This window comes from Hippoglossus stenolepis, chromosome 8 (assembly GCF_022539355.2).
Source record: "Hippoglossus stenolepis isolate QCI-W04-F060 chromosome 8, HSTE1.2, whole genome shotgun sequence".
In the NCBI taxonomy this organism is placed as follows: Eukaryota; Metazoa; Chordata; class Actinopteri; order Pleuronectiformes; family Pleuronectidae; genus Hippoglossus; species Hippoglossus stenolepis.
This window is the reverse complement of record NC_061490.1, coordinates 6,621,248-6,640,559: the sequence shown is the minus strand read 5'-3', so window position 1 is coordinate 6,640,559 and position 19,312 is coordinate 6,621,248. Positions and strand designations below refer to the sequence as shown.

General features: G+C 40.3%; 1 protein-coding gene across 2 annotated transcripts in view; it reads right to left on the bottom strand.

The window, feature by feature from the left end:
• The window catches only part of ascc3 (activating signal cointegrator 1 complex subunit 3), a 128,279-nt gene that overhangs the window by 4,691 nt on the left and 104,276 nt on the right, over positions 1-19,312 (bottom strand). For both annotated transcript variants that reach the window (XM_047340758.1, XM_047340759.1), the window contains exons 31-39: positions 17,642-17,779; positions 17,133-17,253; positions 16,872-17,004; positions 16,229-16,354; positions 10,903-11,014; positions 10,681-10,815; positions 5,320-5,544; positions 2,393-2,544; positions 1,641-1,791 (exon numbers count right to left, since the gene is read on the bottom strand). In XM_047340758.1, coding sequence (XP_047196714.1) covers positions 1,641-1,791; positions 2,393-2,544; positions 5,320-5,544; positions 10,681-10,815; positions 10,903-11,014; positions 16,229-16,354; positions 16,872-17,004; positions 17,133-17,253; positions 17,642-17,779 — 1,293 coding nt within the window. The remainder of the gene's footprint in view (positions 1-1,640; positions 1,792-2,392; positions 2,545-5,319; positions 5,545-10,680; positions 10,816-10,902; positions 11,015-16,228; positions 16,355-16,871; positions 17,005-17,132; positions 17,254-17,641; positions 17,780-19,312) is intronic.

Here is a 19,312-nt window from a genome sequence, read left to right as displayed (position 1 = left end):
AGGAAAGAGCTGCAGATTTCTGAAAATGGTGTTTGATGGACAGATCCATGAGCTACGGCAGAGGAAGCTGTTTGATAAAACCTTAATTCATTCTAACAGACACTTCTCTGGTCTTAGGAGCCTCTTAAGTGTTTTTAATGGAGAATTTAAGAAACAGTTGGTTCAACCCAAAAGCTCCAGCACAAAGAGGAGATAAAACATACAAAGATAAGGCTCAAAGAGAGTAACGGGAGTAGAAGAGGGTGTGTGTGCGCGCGTGTGTGTGTGTGTGTGTGTGTGTGTGTGTGTGTGCGTGTGTGTGTGTGTGTGTGCGTGGCAGTGTACTGAAGGCTGGGAAGAGAAAAACCTCTTCGGTTCACCCAGCAAAAGCTATTTATATGAGGATTACTCTCCCTGAGCAAATCAGACAGGAACACTGCTGCACATCTAATTATTTAATTAGAGAGGCTGCCACACTGCGGGGGGTGGGGGCAGTGGTGGAGTAAAGGTGGGGAAGGGGGAAAGCGGGGACACTGATTGGGTGAGGCCACAGGGTCTGCCGATGTGCCCGGACACTCTCATTACTGCTGCAATTAGCACTTAAATTGGAGCTGTAAACCCCATCAATGGAGCTGTAATTGGGGATCCTGGAGGTACCTGCGACCACAGTGGGAAGACTGCTCATGGCACATCAATGATAATGGTGTGTGTGTGTGTGTGTATGTGTGTGTGTGTGAAATTGTGTATGATCTGCATTAACTAGATGTGGGAATAGGTCCATTCTCAAGATTCATTTTGTAAAATGTGCAATATTCAAGTGACTGCATCTCACTTCTCTGCTCTAAACATAATTTCCGTTTGCAAACAACAAATGTATTTCTGTTTTTAATCTCAACACAATGCAATGCACTTCCTGTGCCAAGTCTGTCAGAGATTAAAATCATCTTAAAACCTTTCTTTTCATAAAGCTCAGAGTTAGAGCTGGTTCAAGTCTGCCTTGGACCAGTTAGGCTAATATAGGTCTAGATCGTCAGGGGACACATGGAGCTTCTCTTTCCTCCTCCTCCTCCTCCTCTTCATCATTCCCGTTTCCTTCATCTCTGTCAGACCTTTTGTTTTATATAAATACTTTAAACATTGATACACCTCTCCATTCATAAATGATGTAAATATTGTTATTTTCTTAACATGCTCTGCTATACGCGGCATCTATTACACCTCTGTCTGTCTTGGGAGAGGGATACCTCACTTGGGACTCTCTCTGAGCTTTCTACGGTTTTTCTTTCTTGATAAAAGACCTGTTTTTGTTTGAAGCTTTCGAAAACTTTCAAGGTTGATTTATTTTGTGATATTCATGCACTTTTAAGGATTTTAAGGACCTGGTGTGTACACCAATCAACAACAGTTTTACTTGTTGTGGTTGTTGTCTATTGTCGCACATTAATATGACACTCCTACCACTGACACATGAATTCTAAGTGATCAGATCTCAAAGTGTCTCGGGTGTGTTCACACCTGTACTAAGAGCTGAACACTTGTGATCGGATCACTCAAGGCAAATGTTAATGTGAGGTATGAACAGGGCCGAAAGGACATTACTGATTTTGATTGACAGTCATATTGGCAATGTGCTCTTGGGGCGGTCATATTTGTAACCTTACCTGGGCAATCTGACTTGAATTGAAGTCTTGTCCGACGATAGCAGCGAAAACACTTTCTTTTCCATTGCAGGCGGCAATCAGCTCAGGAAGTCCTTCAATTGGTCCATTGTAGCCTCCTCTGTCCCTCCTCTCCTTCCTGTTTGCCCACTTCCTATAGAGTGATTGGAAGAGACAGAAGGGACAAACTCTTGGTCATCAGGCAGCATCACAACAAATCCTGTCCCTCACTTCCTGATATCTTTCAGCACCAGACCTGCAGCCTCTTCCATTCTCATCCCTCTCTTGCCCCATTTCTGTTGGGTCGGCACAACCTTATTTGACACTGCAGGATGCAGGCTTGGAAACGCATGTGGTGTGTGCATGGACAAACTACTCTAATCTGCTTTGAATGTTCACTCACTAGGTCCTGTTTGTGTGAGGGCATTTGCTCCTGTGTAAGAGTAACTGATGTTGTTTGCAGAGCTCTACACCTGAGGGTGTGAATGGTAAGTAATTGTTAATCAGCTACTAATGTGGCATATAAAAGTGATTCCTATTTTGTCATTACAACAGCATTAAAGCTATGAGACCTTTCAACATCCAGAGTTCTTAAGAGGCTGTTCAGATATCAATGAAAGATGATGAGATGTAATGTTCACTAATTAAAAGTACATCTAAAACATCAACATGGCAGATTAGCCATCTATTAGAGCCATCTACAAACAACTGTATGGGCATTATAGCTGGACCTGTGGTGGAGGGATGCTGTGTACCTGAACAGATAGAGGTCTTGTTGTTCCACATGTGGCAGTGTCACTAATGAGGAGTCGTGCAGCCAGCGACCCTGAATAATCATCTGTACCAGGTTGCAAATGCCGATGGCTGCAACAAGCCAGCCTTCATTTGCAGCAACATCCAGCATTGCCTGTGGAGAAGAAACAGAAATAGGTGTACAATTAAATCCTGATTGGCTCTAGAGTTCTGACTCGGCCATTTGAGTTGTGTAAAGCTTTGGGTTGGTTTCAAGTTTGGTCTTTTTAAACCCTTATATTTTCTTATTTGTGTCGTAGACTTAATTTTAAATAGATAAAGTTTCTATTTTTGCACATCTACCCTCAATAATCCAAACTCTGGTAGTCACCGAATACCGTGGTCATTTTTGAGTCTTCTTTTTCCCTTAAATAACATTTGGAATTCCAACCAGGCTGCCATTTGCCTTTTTACTAGAAATGGCTTCCATCTTGCCACTTCACCATAAAAGCATTGAAGAATGTTGGACTTCAATCAAGTCCTAGACACATCTCAAACAACAAAAAGACAAAACCACATTTTTCTTTTGTCCAACAGAGGACAACAATTGAATGAATTTTGAGGTATGGATTTAAAAAGGTGCTCAAAACAAACACTAGCACTTAAAATTGTGAAATTTTGCAAGGAAATCAATACATTTTGAAGGAATGACACAAAATACACACGTATTGGTAGGTGTATCGTCCAAACATGATGAAGCTATCACAGCTTACTGGTGGCATAGCACTGGTCGATCTAATAACCCTGCCGGAGTATAAAATGCTCCTAACAGAGGAATCATTTTCAGACATAAGACAAGAGCTGAAGGTCTGCATGCATCTCTGGTCTGGTTGGAAACATTTACTGGCTTGCTAACCAATGTTTAACAATCCAGCCAGCTTGGAGAGCTGTTGCACCATCTATTAGACAAATATCCTTACTCAATTTATAAAGAATGTGACATGTATCCATGTATTATCAATATAGCATTTTCTTGAAACCCGGCTCATAGCCTTGTTGTAAGGATCCATTTGAAAAAGGTGAGAACAGGCAGATTGTTTACTGATAGATATGTCAGCTAAAATGTCGTTGTATTCACTTTATGTATCGTGTAAGTACCAATAAAAGAATATGTTCATTCAATAAAAACAACCATAAAGTAACTGAGGACCAGAACCCTTTCAGTAAATGGTAGCAGGAGGACACCAGAGAGGTAACCACATCCATGAGCCATGCAATATGACTGCCAGATACACAGCATGGAAAATCACAAGCACATGTACATATATACACACACGCACACAAACAGCCATCCTGAGCTGTGGACAATGGTTTACAGACGCACAGACATGGTCCTAACTTCAAACGGTACATACAAGAAACTAAATAAACCCCATCTAACACATCACACTGTCGATGCTACAGAATCTGATGGAAAATGTTTCATCGATGAGGTCATGGGGTTGTTGTCAGTGCTCCTCACTCTGTGATAAGCTTTCTGTTTTCTAAAAACCTCGCCTCCTGCCACTTTCCATATGAACACGACTAGAGCCATTGTGGCTGCCAGACAATGAGAAACCTGGAGGTTACATTTAACCTCTGAGCATCGTGTTATTTATGGGATGGACCAGTAAGTTCAACTACAAATCACCTACTAATGTTGAACATTCCCCCCGTTTATTCTCAGCTTCATCCACAGCAGCACAGCCTCCGAAGATGTGCTTTCTTTTCATGTGCAGCACATCCTTCAAATCTTTATTATTTATTCCTCATGTTGCCAACATTTAACTACTCAGCTACTAGGTAGCGTGCACGCTTCTGAAATCACATCAGTGGGAGGCTTAATGAACTAACTCGCACATCTGTGTGAACAATGTGTTTCACTGCAGGCTCCATCAGGTTAGACTGTTACTATAGAATTAATGCTTTTATCAGCACCTGGGAAGATTTGAACTGACATAGTGAAACCTTTATGTCCATATTCAGATCTGTTAACAGTTATATTATTATGAAAAATCATCTCTACCATGAGTAAGAATCTAATATAATAGTGTAATCAAAACAATTTCACACTGAAACAACAAATATCTACTTGGCTTGCTGAACTCTAGTTTCTAGTTCATCAGATCCAACCTGGCATTAAAATGTGTCTTTAGTGAACACCTGTGGTTGGATCTCACTTTCCTGCTCAATATGCAAATACACAAGTACATCATTTCTCTCCACAAAGAACATGGTGTGAGTGAATTAATGCTTGAAGTTGTAATGAAGTAAAATTTCAGTCAGTGTTGATATTGCAAATAATTCAATGTATGTAGTTTTCCTTCATATGTGACCCAGGACACATTCACATTCATACTGATAAAAGAACGTGGCCAGATTAATCCCTGCACCTCAGACCTCTGATTGTGGGAGTGTGAGTGTTCAGATATCAAATGTGTCATCAATGCATCTTGGGTGTGTTCACACCTGTAGGTAGCTGTCTAAGGATGGATGTTGATACCAGGTCCAAACATGGTCTAAAATTCTCAGGCCAACTGCCTGAATTTACACATTCTGCCAACCTGTATATTAGAACACAATCCTCTAATTTCACTGTGCATTGAGTCCTGAATGTGTTTACACAGCAGATCCACTTTCTCTCACATGTGCAAGGTGCTGGAGAAATGCACATGGCACATGGAGAGGCAAAATGTGCTATACTAAGCCAATGGGACAAGGTCACTTGCAGCACATCTAGTACCAAAAACATTTTTAAGTCCAATGCTTCTATATAAATGTTCCTAAAGTCTGACCCACTATCGCTTGTTTTCATGTTTTGTTAAAGTGATGCCTCAAAGATGGATTAATCAGCTGTCAATCACATCAGTAATGTATGGCTGCTGTGTATCTGGTGCACTGTGAACCCTACCTGACAGATTCGGATGGCGTTGTCCAGCACCGTCTTGGTGTCGGTGGTGTAGTCGCTGCACGGTAGCTGGGCGTGGCTGAAGTGGGCCTGCAGCAGCAGGTGGGTCTTGGTGTGGGCGCTGTCGAAGGAGTGGGGGTTGACCTGCAGTGGGAGCTGCTGCGCCAACTGGCTGTTCAGCTGGTCCTCGTTGTGTCTGACGGGCAACTCGGCGTACTCCTCTGCTTCCTGAGAGACAGAGATCAAAAGTGAAACTACAGCACGCTACGGTCAGACGTTTTTAAATCTGAGCATCTCTATCAGCTGCATTTGCCTCTGCACTCTTTACTTTCAGCTTTCCCTTCCACACAAACACTGTGTGGCATCTTTTCACCAAATCTAATGACCTGCTGGTAAAAATTTACAGAGGGTTGCGATGAGATTGTGAATTCTTCAAATGATTTTAAGAACATTTCTGAATATGCAAGGAAACAGTGAATACCAGCAGCAGGTCATTAGGTAGGTAAAATGATGCTGATGGTCCATCAGTCTCCTCTTTGTGCTGCGGCTGTGCCTTCAGCCTTGTTGGTTATTGTTATACAGAGTGATGCACGGACACGCGTGGCTCCGCTCCTCTTGTTCACTCCAGTTCAACTTTGGCTAATGTACTCCCATCAACAGGCTGTGCTGGAGGCATTTGTCACAGCCTTCCCCTGCCCTGGATTGTTAAGACTCCATCCATCACTGACCAAAGCCAGCGTTTCAAAAGCCTGGACCTGAAAACAGGACCTGAGCCGGGTGGGGGCTGGGCTGAGAGACAGGAATAGGAATCATCTCTGAATGATTTATCTTGCAGTGCTGTTGCATATGGATGTGCTGGAGAGAAAGACTATATATCTTTACGTAGACGCAATTCCAACAATTCCACACGGCCTCACACCCTCCGACTGCAACATTTACTAAGACAGAGAGGGGAGGAAGTTGGAGAGCCTGCAGGAGCTGTGAGGCAGAGAGGAATCAGAGAGAGTGGAGCTACGCAAACAAAAATAAAGGGAGGTACACACAGCTGAGACCTGCTCTTTGGGTCAGGTCCACAGTACAAGTGCTACAAAAACACATTTACAAGTTTTATAAAACTACACATTTGTGCTGGGGGTTATCACTTGTCAGCAGAACTTGGGTCGAACTTCTTTTTTGAAAAAGCAACAACCCTACCGCAGTTTGTCAGAAATTTCAAACAAGTGGTTGAGTGGTAACCCTCTTCACTTTTTAGTTTCAACGTTAGTTATCAGTTAATCGATGAAGCCATTCATCAAACAAACATGCAAAACAATTCGTTTTCCCAAGTTTGTGGCTTTGCTGCATTTTTCTTTGTTTAATTGTAAATTAATTAGCATTATGTTTTGGACTGTTTGCCAAAAACAAGAATTGGAACAATGTTTCGCCAGTACAAAGTACAGTTTGGGATATTTCAAGATTTATTGTCATTGCATTATCGTATCATTGTATTAGACTAAACTTAAAAAGATTAGTTTGATGAAAATGGATTAATTCTTAATTCAAATAGCTTAAATTTAAAACTATGTTTCAAGAGTTAGAAAAGTAGTATTTAAGGTTTAGGTACTTGTTAAGTTAGTTAGAATATATGGCAATTGAAATATTTATAGGTTACTTTATCGATTACAGCTTGGATCTTAATTTTCACAGTGTAACTTGGTGTAGTTCTACTCAGAGATTAGCCATTTTCAAGAGTTCAGAAAGACCAAAGGTCAGAAGATCAGCCTGGCTGTAAACAAGTCGATAGTTTATCTAGATTATTTTTAGCACTTAATTTGCAGGTAAAGCAGAAAGTGAGCATGCCCATAATCTCTGGAATGAAACCTCATTGCAAGGGAAAGTAAATCTGCTTCCAGCCTCCAGATCCCAGCCTACATCTATGATCATTTTCAGCTTATTAGGTCAGATGTTGTATTGTCCCTGATGTCTGGAAAAACACAGGAAATCAGAGGCAGGGTCATGAGGGGGGCAAAAAACATATATGCCAGAGCCAGAAATACATAGATAGAGAAATGGCCACAAAAATGATGATAAGCTTTAATTAAGGCTCCAGATTTCTGTAAGTCGACAGCTAGAAAGATCAACTCTTATGTTGTCTTGTCAAATTAACATATTTCTTTGATTGACATGACAAACATTATATTAAATTAAATGGCAATTCAGTGTGATTATCATGCTTCAAGAAAACAGTGCGTGTGCACAACCACGGAGAGTAAGGGGGGGTCAAAGTTGAAGCAAGAAGGGAGGTAGTGATTTTTACCATTTGTCTCCTCTAAATAGGTTTGGCTAAATCGTGGGTTTATTTCCCACATGACTGATCATGTCATGTTTCTTGATTCATTGATGCTGCTGCTTCACAGATCTCTGTAATAGACTTGGTGAGTACATTTATTACAGTGCCACTAATCTTTACTAGTGTCATCCTTTCTGTCTGGTTTCTTCCATTCATCTGGTATGTATACAGTATCTCTATAGTGGTTTCAGCATCAGATGTCCTCTGCACAAATGGAAGAACCTGGCAAAGGGGATGACCATCACAGCCGCACTTCATCAATCAGACCTTTATGGTAGACTGGCTCAAAGCAACTTTGAGTTTAATGGTATATGAAGGCATACTGTACTTTGCTAAATAACATTTAAAAAACTATGGGCAGAACTCTGTTTACGAGTGTTGTTGCTCATCACATGGCTTTCATCATCACTATGGAAGCATGATGTAAGCAGCATCATGCCATGTTTTTTGGGGTTTATGCTTTTATCAGAGGCCGAGACAATGAGACTGGTGAGAATTTAAGGAGGAATGAATGCAGACAAATGCGGAGAGGTCCTTGAAGAAAACCTGATCCTGAACCTGAGACCAGCAACACTTTACATCTCAACATGAATGTGGAGCCAACAGCCTCGACAATACAGTAACTGCTTACAACTTCAATGAGAAATGAGGCTTTGATGCTTAATACATTTGAAACAATGTCTAAAAATATGTCTCTACTTTTCCATCATGGATTATTAAGTACATTGATGGGAAAATTCTGTTTTATCCATTTAAATTGAGTGTGCAAACCTCTTCATACATTCTAAGGGCACTGTAAAGGGTTCGACTTCCTTCAATGACAAACTTCATTTGATGCAGTTTCATTTGACTGTTTGAAAACCGCCAACTTAGGAAGCAGGAAAGAACAGAGAGACAAAGAGAGGCTGAGTGGTAGCAGAGTAATCAGAAAGAGAAACTTGTGTGAGGAGGGGGTGGGAGGTGGTGATGTAGTGAGGCGTGGGTGTTGCTCATTAGTGGCCACGCTGCAACAATTAGGGGGAACTGGAGGAGCATGCCAGTGCTTTGTAGCTAATAGAGGGGGAGTGGACGGGGCGGCGGGGTGACTGGCCTATTGTAACGCAGCTTGTTGGGGAGGGAGGCAGCTGAGCATGGCAGGCCTTGGTCTGCTTCCAACTACATGTGTGCAAAGGAGAGTGATGTTAACTGTCTCAGAGCAGCCTCCCCTCCATATGTTAGCATCATTATTTAAGTCAGGCCGAGCACAACAAATGGACATTTCGCAAGAATACAATCTAAACACACACAACTAATGTGTCCTGTTAATCTTGTTTTTAACAGTAATGTTGTAGTTTTGGTAACAATTTAATGCACAATAAACAAAAAAAAACAGAACCAATTTTTCTTCTTCATTTTTCTCCAGACAGTAAATTATTCTCCCAATAGGGTGAGAGATGAGGCCCAATGCAAACTTTGAATTCCCACTACATGATAGCACCTCTGTGACACACACACACACACACACACCAGAACTATTGCAGTCTGACACTATGTGAAAGGTATGTAGATCATCACTCCCATGATGACAGATGATCAAGGAAAAACATGTGGCATTTATTTTATAAGTAAAAAAAATGATTGCTGCACTTTTAGCAAAAAAAACTCAATTCCAGAAAATGGGAGTTTAAAAATCAATTTGACTAAAAAGTAGATTTCTCCCACTGCAGCAACAATCATTACAGATATAGAAGCCCATTAGAGGCAATGGTGAAAAGGAGGATTTCATCACCCCCCCTCAGTGAATGTGTGAAATTACAATGTCCTGTGTTGACCCAGCCAATCAGAAGCCAGCGTGTGAATGACCTCGCAGCTGGGATGCACGGGGTCAATAGGTGAAAGGAAGATGGTGTCCGATCACACTCAAGCTCCAGAATGAGCGGAGTTAATGAAGATCAGACAAAGGTGCTAATTCGATGGCAGGGAGTAAAGCATGTGTGTATAAGAGAGCCGCGTTTCTACATGAACATTCACTGTATCCTGTATTTTCAAATAATAACACAATCAATATTTAGAATATTGCACTAAAAATAAGTGCGGTCTTATTTTTCAGTTGCATTTGCAGCTAATGGGTTTTTTGCAGATATTAAATTGGAAAATTGTTTGTGAGAAACAGATTCATCTAATTGCTTGACCCCCACTTAGAAAACATGAACATCTGTGGCAAAAGTTTAATGAATTCTGATATTATGAGCAAAATTGGAGACACGGTGCCACCCTGACTGTGCATACAAAGGAGTTGCGTTAAAAAAATTATAATTAAAATTATAATGGAAAGTTTACCTTTAAAGATTTAATGTACTTAGTCACTTAGATATATTCATTATAAATAAAGGCGGAATGAGGTCTTCCATCTGATTTTTATCACTGAGCTGACATGAGAGGTTTGATTGTAGGCTTGAATGTAGATCTGTGCCTTGCATGCACCCGTAGCTTTAAACAAGGTGACAGTGACTACAGCATGAAGCAGGAGCTTGACCAGCTCCATCAATACTCTGTCCTGGCTTTGGTACAGACACAGTGGTTGATTTACTTCTGTGTCTGTCCACTGTCTCCTGAGATTGTTGACTTCAGGCCCAGTCTGCTAATTAGTGGATTAAAAATCTTAATCCCCAACAGCATCAATACAGTTTGACTTATTTGGCATCAATACAGTTAATAAAGCAATTCTAATATTCTTCTCAGACCAGCAGATACAATAAAATATGGTAAAAGTTCATTGGTTCATTCAAATGAAAGGGTAATCAGAAAATATCATAGTTATCTAAATGTACAGTATCTCAAATTGAGACATATTGTTCCCTCTCAATGCACAGTCCTGCATTAAACAAGTGTCTCATACCTTAACTACAAACCACACGTCACAAATGCACACAACCTTTTTTCTGGCAATCTGCATTCATCACATTTCAGTGGAAAAGGACAGCTAGATAAAAAAGGTGGGTTGTTGAGAAGATGGATGTGGTACGCAGTAACAGTAGCTGTATATTGAACCTCACCGTCAGAACGGAGAGCAGCTCGTGGATGGGCATCTCAGCCTTCAGCCGCTCTTTAAACATGCGGATGGTCTGATGCCTCAGGTAGTAATAGGAGGCAATGCGTCCATAAGTCAGTGGCACAATGGTCCGATCGTCCTGAGGCATAAACAGACACAAAGGTTAGACAAACAATAACTTGGTAAACTTGTTCACCTACAAACTTTATTGAAAATGACTTCACACCTCATGTATCTCCATGCAGTAAGAGCACTCCAGGTCCCGCAGGCTCTTCTCCACCAGGCTGGACAGGTATTTGTTAACGGACTCGTGGCCTATGTCTTCAAGGCTGTAGTAACTAAAACACAACACATCGAGTGATTACAAAAAAGTGACTTTATGTGAAAAAACTGGAACTATGTGAAATAGTTAACTGAACTATTTGTTCAGTTAAAGTGAGAAAGAGTGTTGTTCTACACACCAGGGTGGCTTTGTCCACCATAACCTTTAGACTGGGGGTCTCAAGAGAGAAACATACCCTGCTAAACACGTTATAATGATTTGGTTGATCAGTGTGTACTGTAGGTTGAATTTCACCTTAAATCACTACTCCACTGACTGTGTTTAGTTGTTAAGTGTTAAGCATGGAAACATCGTAAACTCTTAGAGACCAGATAGAGACCTTAAGGCATGATCACACTGCCATCTGAAACTAAATATGTTTTTACAAAATGAGTACATTTCGGTTTTACCAAATATGTATAAATTCTTCTGTTGGAGCAGAACATGATGGTGTGGCAATCAACCATTTTACATCAACTGAACCGTCCATAAATCTGCTCAGTGGAGGTAAAAGACAGTTTGTAGACATATGACACAACAGAACAAATATATCTCCAGAGTAATCTCACAGTCTGGTTAGCAACCAATGGACTAAAGCGACTGTATTCCTGACTGAACCATTAACCTGGTATATTAGTTCACCAACTAGCCCTGAGAGGTCTCACTACGCTTCTATTGCCACTTTTGAAAGCATAACAAATAAACCATTTTCCACTATAACCATGGGTTGATGCCCAATTTGAAAAAAATAGACTAGGTTAGCTGAGATAGAAAACAGGACACATGTATGTACGTACTTGTAATACTGAAAATATGACAATGGACAATGTTACTACCCCCACTCAGGAGGTTATATTTTCATTAGCATTTGCTAGTTAGCAGAATTACACAAAAACTACTGAAGTAATTATTTTGATTTGTACAATGAGATGAATGTGAATGCCTAAGGTACTGGTACTTGAAGGATAAGCCACAATGGGTTTGTCCTCAACTGCTGAGGGAACTAAGAAATGGCAAAATTACTAAGTTAAGATATGTACAGCCCACTGCAGACAACCCCCAGACTATATATTGTTACAAACGCAAGGATATGATTTGTTTATGTTCCAAGTGGGATAAAACATGGTGGGTTATGCAACACTGATGATGGAACGTCATTTGGGCCTGATGGAAAACCCAGATAAGAATGGGAGAGTAAAATGGCACTGCTGTAGAATGGGTTAGAAACCTGTACACACTGTTGTGCTACAGAAGGAAAACTCCCGCTGAAAGAAAAATGGCCAGCCCCTGCCAGCAAATGACTCCCAGGTTAGACTGTTATTACCTGATATAAGACAACCAGTGGCCAAAATGGGTTCCATGCTCAGCTCTGCTAAATAAGAGTTACCATATGAGGCTCAGCAGACACGTAATCAAAGACAATCTTCATTAGCTCATAATGCCAATATTTGTGCATGATGTGTGCAAGTCAAATACAAGAGCGACATAAACCAGACACAGATTCATTAGAGCTGGAGGAAACAGATGCTAGAAATCCTAAAGTTTTTTTTTGCAAAGGTTAAATGAAATGTGTAACATTTTTATGTTAGTAATGTAAAATATGCCTTTCCAAATTTGGAGAAGTGTTAATCACTGGTGGTGCAGCTTGAGTGCCGAGTGGTTGTTCTCTCATGTCAGTTTATGTCCTCGTTTGATGCTTTCATTTGAATTATATTCCTCATGGGCTACCCAACAGAAATTGGTCACAGATTGTCTGAAGTAGACATTTTTAACAGCTTAAACATAAACTGCATTGATGTGAGACTTTGTTTTAGATGATGAAAACTAGGATGAAAAGCAAATAATTAATCAAAAAATAAAACAGATCTTGAATCTGTGTCTATGTAATAATTGCAGAAATCTCTGTCTGTGTCTTGCATAGAGATTTATTTATTCTTATCGGCTTCACACTTGGCATGTGTGTTGTTAAGGGTCCAAGGAAGTCCAGTGTCAAATTTGGTGTGACTGGGGATACTGAACCCATTTCCTTGTTGATCTTGCACTGCAATATACCCTAATTTGTGAACAAGACTTCGATATACTTAAACTCCTTTACTTGGGGCAACAACTTGCTGCCAACTGGAGTGTGCATTTTAAAAAATTGTGGGTGCTTACTCATCCCGACTGCTTCCCATTCAGCTGTAAACCATCCCAGTGTGCCATGGGGCTCACAGGCTGATGGAGCCAGCAGAACCACATCATGCCCAAACAGCAGAGGTGTAGTCCTGAGGCCACTGTACTTGACACTCTGAAAACACCAGCTGCACTGCAACCATAAAAAAAAGTAGAACAAACTGAATTGGTAACAATGCACCACCCCAGAGGACTACATACACCAACTCACGCTACAGTTATACAATAACCAAATGGCTTGTAGCAGCAGCAGCTCTGTATTCCTGCAACATGCCACAAGACCACCTCAGGGACATGATCATAATAATTCTTCCAAGTCCACTAAACACATGCAGACTGGATTTGTAACCCTCCAGCATCCTTGTTAGAGTTCAGAGTAAAGACCTGGCCCACTGTTCCACCGCCTTGACATAATCCACATTGGTCCTTTGTCGCGCTTAAGGTTTCCTACATTATTTTGCCAAGTTTGAATGACTGTAAATGTTATATTCTGACAACAGGGAAGGAATTAAATATTTTAATTAGATTGGTACTCAGTAGACCCCATGCATCCACCAATCCCTTAAATTCATTCATGATGCATCAAATTATGCACGCACAAAGATATCAGTTCCTTATTTAAATTTTTTTTAGATCCATTAATTATTCCCTGATAAAATGGGGAAAGTGCTGAAAAACGTCACTATCTCACAATGTTAAAGAAAGTGATAAAACATTGATTCATGCCTGATTCAGATCCACACCCAGATTTAATGGGTTCTTCCCTGACCCATACCACGTCCTGTGATAATCTGTTAAATTGTGAAATCATCTTTTCGCACTGGACTTCTGTGGTTCTATGACTCAAAGATCAAAAGAATAAACACAAACTAAATGAAAACAAAACAAAAACCATACCTGAGCGGAGCTTAGAGTTTTAGAAAAAAGAAAGAGGGAAAAAAGGACTTATAGTAATGATGAATACTAATGAATAAGACAACATGTGGAGGAAGAATACTAGATGGAAGTCGTTTTTACAGTTATCTGCATAATGCATGCAAACCAGGGCCCACTGAAAAATTACCAACTTCTCATGTTACATTAACACAAATGTCTTCATGATCATCATCATACGACATTATTAACTGTGCCGTTAGCAGCAGGGAGGAGGAATCATGCGCCGAAAGCGGCAGTCGACAGGTGACGGCCATATTTATTGTGTGTTTAATGTGAAGTATTTCTTGAATTCCCATTGCTCCACATGTTAACAGCACACAGCTCTAAGCACTGAATGTGTTTATTACTGAACACATTTCACAGGTCTTTACTGGTGTCTGGGCCTGTCTGATTAAGTTATGGCCATTAGCATCATCACCATTAGGCTCCTGATGGCACAGGGAGTCGGTCTGCAGATGTTTATGATACCCATGGGAGCCTGTGGGCGTGTTTGTGCGCACCTGCGTGTGTGTACTGTGTTTGAATCAAAGCCTGAACGCACTGATACATTAGCTGTTCACATATAAAACACAGCTGCATGGAGATAACAGTGTCAGGGGATTGGTGCATAAGGCTGCATCATCGGTGGCATCTAATATCATTCCATGTATCATGAAACTGAATATACACCTGTCATACTGGAACACCAACTGGTAAAATTTAATAGAAAGCCTTTGAACTTAGAGCAAGTAATGAAAATAACACTCCTGTTTACAATCTGTGGTTGTCAATTTCGTTACACCCAATCATATTGTTTCTTTGTGTCTAAATCTGTCAACTTTCATTAAAGAACCTACTGTCCCTGACACAGTTACTATGACTAAAAAGTATTAGATGGAAATGGTATAAATCAGCAAAACAAATCTGAGTTGTGATTAGTCATTAGATTTAGCTAGTTATCCAAGTTACAAAGAAAGAAGAAATGATTGATAAGAGATATGTGTTTACAATCCATATCCTTTGCCGACTGGGAACCAGAATTGACCATCAGAACCCAATCTATGAAAATATGATTTAATTAATGAATAATGAAATGTAATCATTGCCAACTTGGACGGTGACTGTATGAAGAGCTATGCAGACGTGGCAACTGCCTGGTGAGGCTCAGACTAAATGTTTTCTTTTGCCTTGTGCTTAGAAGTGGTGAATTTAGTGCTAACAGCAAATTAAATCAATGTTGTTAGCATAGTTAGCATTCATGAGCTCACAGGGACAGCTTGGATTGTTTACTGTATTAAGAGAGCTACATATAAATCTGACAGTTCAATAAAGTTTTGCTTGGTGGAAAAAATATTGTTCAACAGCTGAATATTCCTATTGAACAGTCTAATCTGATTCAATTGATAAAAGCTAAGGAGGGGTGATGAATACCCCTCATTTACACCACATGATGATGAATGATTGGTTAGTCTAAAGAAGCTGAACATTGTGTCTCATCTTATTGGCTGCAAAAGTTGACAAATCACTACAATAAATGACATCATTTTCTGACTTTATAGTTACATCTTGATTACATCATTCCTGAAATATGATCATCAATGATTTCTGATCTATGTAAGCTTTGAGTCGTGTCAATAGACCTAAAGGAGGCAGAGACACCTGGATTTTTTTTTTTTATTATCCTAACATAATTTTCTGATTCCATTTGGAATCATTTTCTGTTTAATAAAAGCTTTGTAAAGCTTTTTGGAAAGGGGAATCAATGGTATTCGGCAGGTTAAAACCAGGATTTTTGACGAAGACCAAATCCTTGACATGGTTTTGCTGAATTGTTTAGACTTTGTATATTGGCCCAGCTTGAATCCACATGATCAATATGTGGGTTCACATAGCTGTATTGGTATAATCCTCCTGCCAGGCCTCAGGCAGGGCCTGATAGGTAAATGTGGGCTGACAGCCGTGCAAATACCAACAGGCTGGAATGTTCTGGACTGGTCTCCGTCTACACAGCAGATGTTTGACTAAAGAACACGGCACTCCTCCGACCAGGTTGTGAGCGTAGGCTAAGAATGTGTGCATATGTTTGCTTTAACTTTTGATCTGCATGAGCGCCTGCTGTTGAGGTGTGATGACTTTTCCTAACCTGGGATTCATCACCAGCCGTCTGAAGAAGTATGTCCAGGTGATATAGTCCATTGCATCCTGTTTGGATGAGATGGTTCCTGCAGCGATCTCAGCATTCAGATGGTCTGACAGCACGCTGAGGAGGCTGGGGATCAAACAGACAAGCACAGGCAGAAAAGCTCTGATTTATAACTGAATAGATTCTGATTGTTCAACTAGCACTGAATAATTTGTCATGCCATGAGTAAAGGAATTCTCATTTCTAGTACAGAAACGCGGTTGAGTCTTGTGTGTGAAACTGAGCGCACATTTAGAATGTGTGTTAGATGGATGTAGAACAGGTGGGATTCATCATGAACCATAGAGGGTTGTTGGTATTTGATGAATACTATCTTACTTACACAGACAGTATATACATGTATATTACAATAGCTGTAAAAGCAGAGGTCGACTGATAGAATAACTCAGGCTGTGAATATGACTTCATCCCAGGACTTCCTCATATAAACAATTTATTTGAGGTAAAAGTCGAGCCTGACACAAGAGGTCTGGAAACCCCAGACCTGAGGTTCACAATGGGCTGCCCAATGCTGCGTAAAAGGCATCTGGGCTTTGACATAACACACAATGATGTTAGAAGTTAACAAGAAAAAGACTGTTACCTGGACTCCACAGGGAACGGCTCGTAGAGGAACTTCTTGTAGAAATCCTTCTTGATGTCATGGACGAGAATTACCGCTTTTCCCTGATCATCAAACTGAGGCCGACCTGCTCGACCCATCATCTGCAGAACATCTACAAACATGGAAATGAATCCAAAATTAAGTTCATTACACAATTATAATGTCAACTTCTATCATGTTATAATAGATCAAAACAAACTGTACTGAACGTGAAAATACTGAAGGGACAGGACTGTGTACCTGTGATGGGGTAGTCCACGTAGCGTTTGGTTTTGCCATCGAAGTATTCAGTTCCCTTGACGACCACCAGGTGAGCGGGGAAGTTCACCCCCCAAGCCAGAGTACTGGTGGCAATCAAAACCTGGAATAAGAGAGGAACACTTACTACACTGTAACACAATTCAAATTAAATGACTCATCTGAGTAAAGTGTAAAGGTAAACATGAGAATATGGGTAAACTGAGAATGTACATACAGTGTATAAATTATATCAATCTCAGTCTCATTGTTTGCATGATGGATGATTAAGTGGTTTAAGAAATATAGAGGGTATTAATACTGTAATATCTTGTCTTGCCTAGCAGCCCAAAAAGTAATTAGTATTAAGGAAGGAGAGGTAAGAGCGTTTCACCAACAACCAGTACAACACTAATCATCAGTAAAATTAATCAAACTTTGCACAACACTTAGGTCCTCTGTTTAAAGGGCACGTCAAGTTGTCAGCTGTGTTGTACATGGTGACGACCTACCTGGATCTTACAGTTGACAAACAGCTCCTCCACAGTCTTGCGGTCTCTCTCATGCAGGCCTGCGTGGTGCATGCCGATCCCAAATGCCAGCGTCAGTTTCAGGTTGGAATCTCTAACTGTGGCGATGATGTCCTCTATCTACAGACAAACCAGAGCACAGACAATGTCAGATCAATGACAGACACAAATCCAATTACAAACTGACAGGGAGGCCTCATATACAATGACACGACCTGGAAGTTGACCTGCCGAACCACGACAATATAACACAGAAAACTATAAATACATCAAGACTGGTCCCTGGTTTCATTCGCAGGAAGATGAAAAAGCTGGAGGCGAAGGCGATTGAAAAGGTGATGTTACTTAGAGGCAAATCATCTTATCAGCTTCTCACTTGTCATGTGTATTGTTAAGGGTCCAGCTTCACTCTGACCAAAGGTAAGAAAACCCCTACCAGCACCTTGAAGACCTTATGTCTTATGTTTGCTTTGTCCACACAATAAACTGTGAAACCAAAGTTACTGTATGTGCTGGATTATTTCTTGGCTGGAAAAGTTCCTGAAGTCTTTTGCTGGTTGCTGCCTGAAAGTGATGAAGGTTATGACAATACTCCAAAACCTCATCATAAAAAATAAAAAATGTATTTCTGTTCTGCTAAAGGTTCCTAGTTGTTTTGCCCTGACATATGCAGATAGATGTGTTATATTAAGAGTCATAAACAACTGGAAATACCCCACTGTGGTAGTTTGCCTCTGTCAACATGCCCTTTTTTCTACATTCATGACGTTACAGTGACCTTCGACTACTCAAATCTAATAAGTTCATCTGTGAGTCTAAGTGAACATAAGTAGCAAATTTGAAAGGATTCTCTTGTCACTTTCTTAAAATAATGCATTCACAAGGCAAACATATGCTTTGCGAGGTCAAGTGGCATTGATGTTCGACCTCCAAATTCTAATCAGGTCATCCCTAGTCCAAGTGAATGTTTGTGCCAGATGCAATGATATGAAATCGATTTTCCTGATATATCACATTCACAAGAATATGAGGTCCCCTTAAACTTTGACCCTAGACAACCAAAATCTAATCAGCTCTGCTTTGAGTCCAACTGAACATTTGTACAAAATTTTAAGAAATTCTCTCAAGGCGTTCCCGATATATCATGTTCACAAGAATAGTATGGATGGAAGGATGGAAGGACGGAAGGACGGAAGGAAGGACATCCCAAAAACATAACTATGAACAACAGCTCCATAGTGACGGTTACTCAGTTGCAGACATGTAGCTGATATGCATGGTTCGCCACTGGTTCCAGTAGGACTGGGACATCTTGTCTTGTTCTAAACAGATCTAATGTCTTCAAGCCAACATAAACATGTTCCTGGTTGTAAGGGGAAAAAAACAGTGTAGCCTGAGATTTGCCAGAGTAAACAGAACGAGTCAGTAGAGCTGCGGGACTAAAGAGACAGACACAATAATTGGCTTCATCCTTATTACTTGTATTACAAAACATACATGATAAAAATGTACCGTGTGCCTGTGCAGAAGTAATGAATATCATACACACAGGACACAAAATAATCAATAAAATCTGTATTCAATTACATTTTTTCAGTTATTTTTATAAGCTTTCAATCACTCTTTAAAAAAATATCCTATGAGATGAAGTAA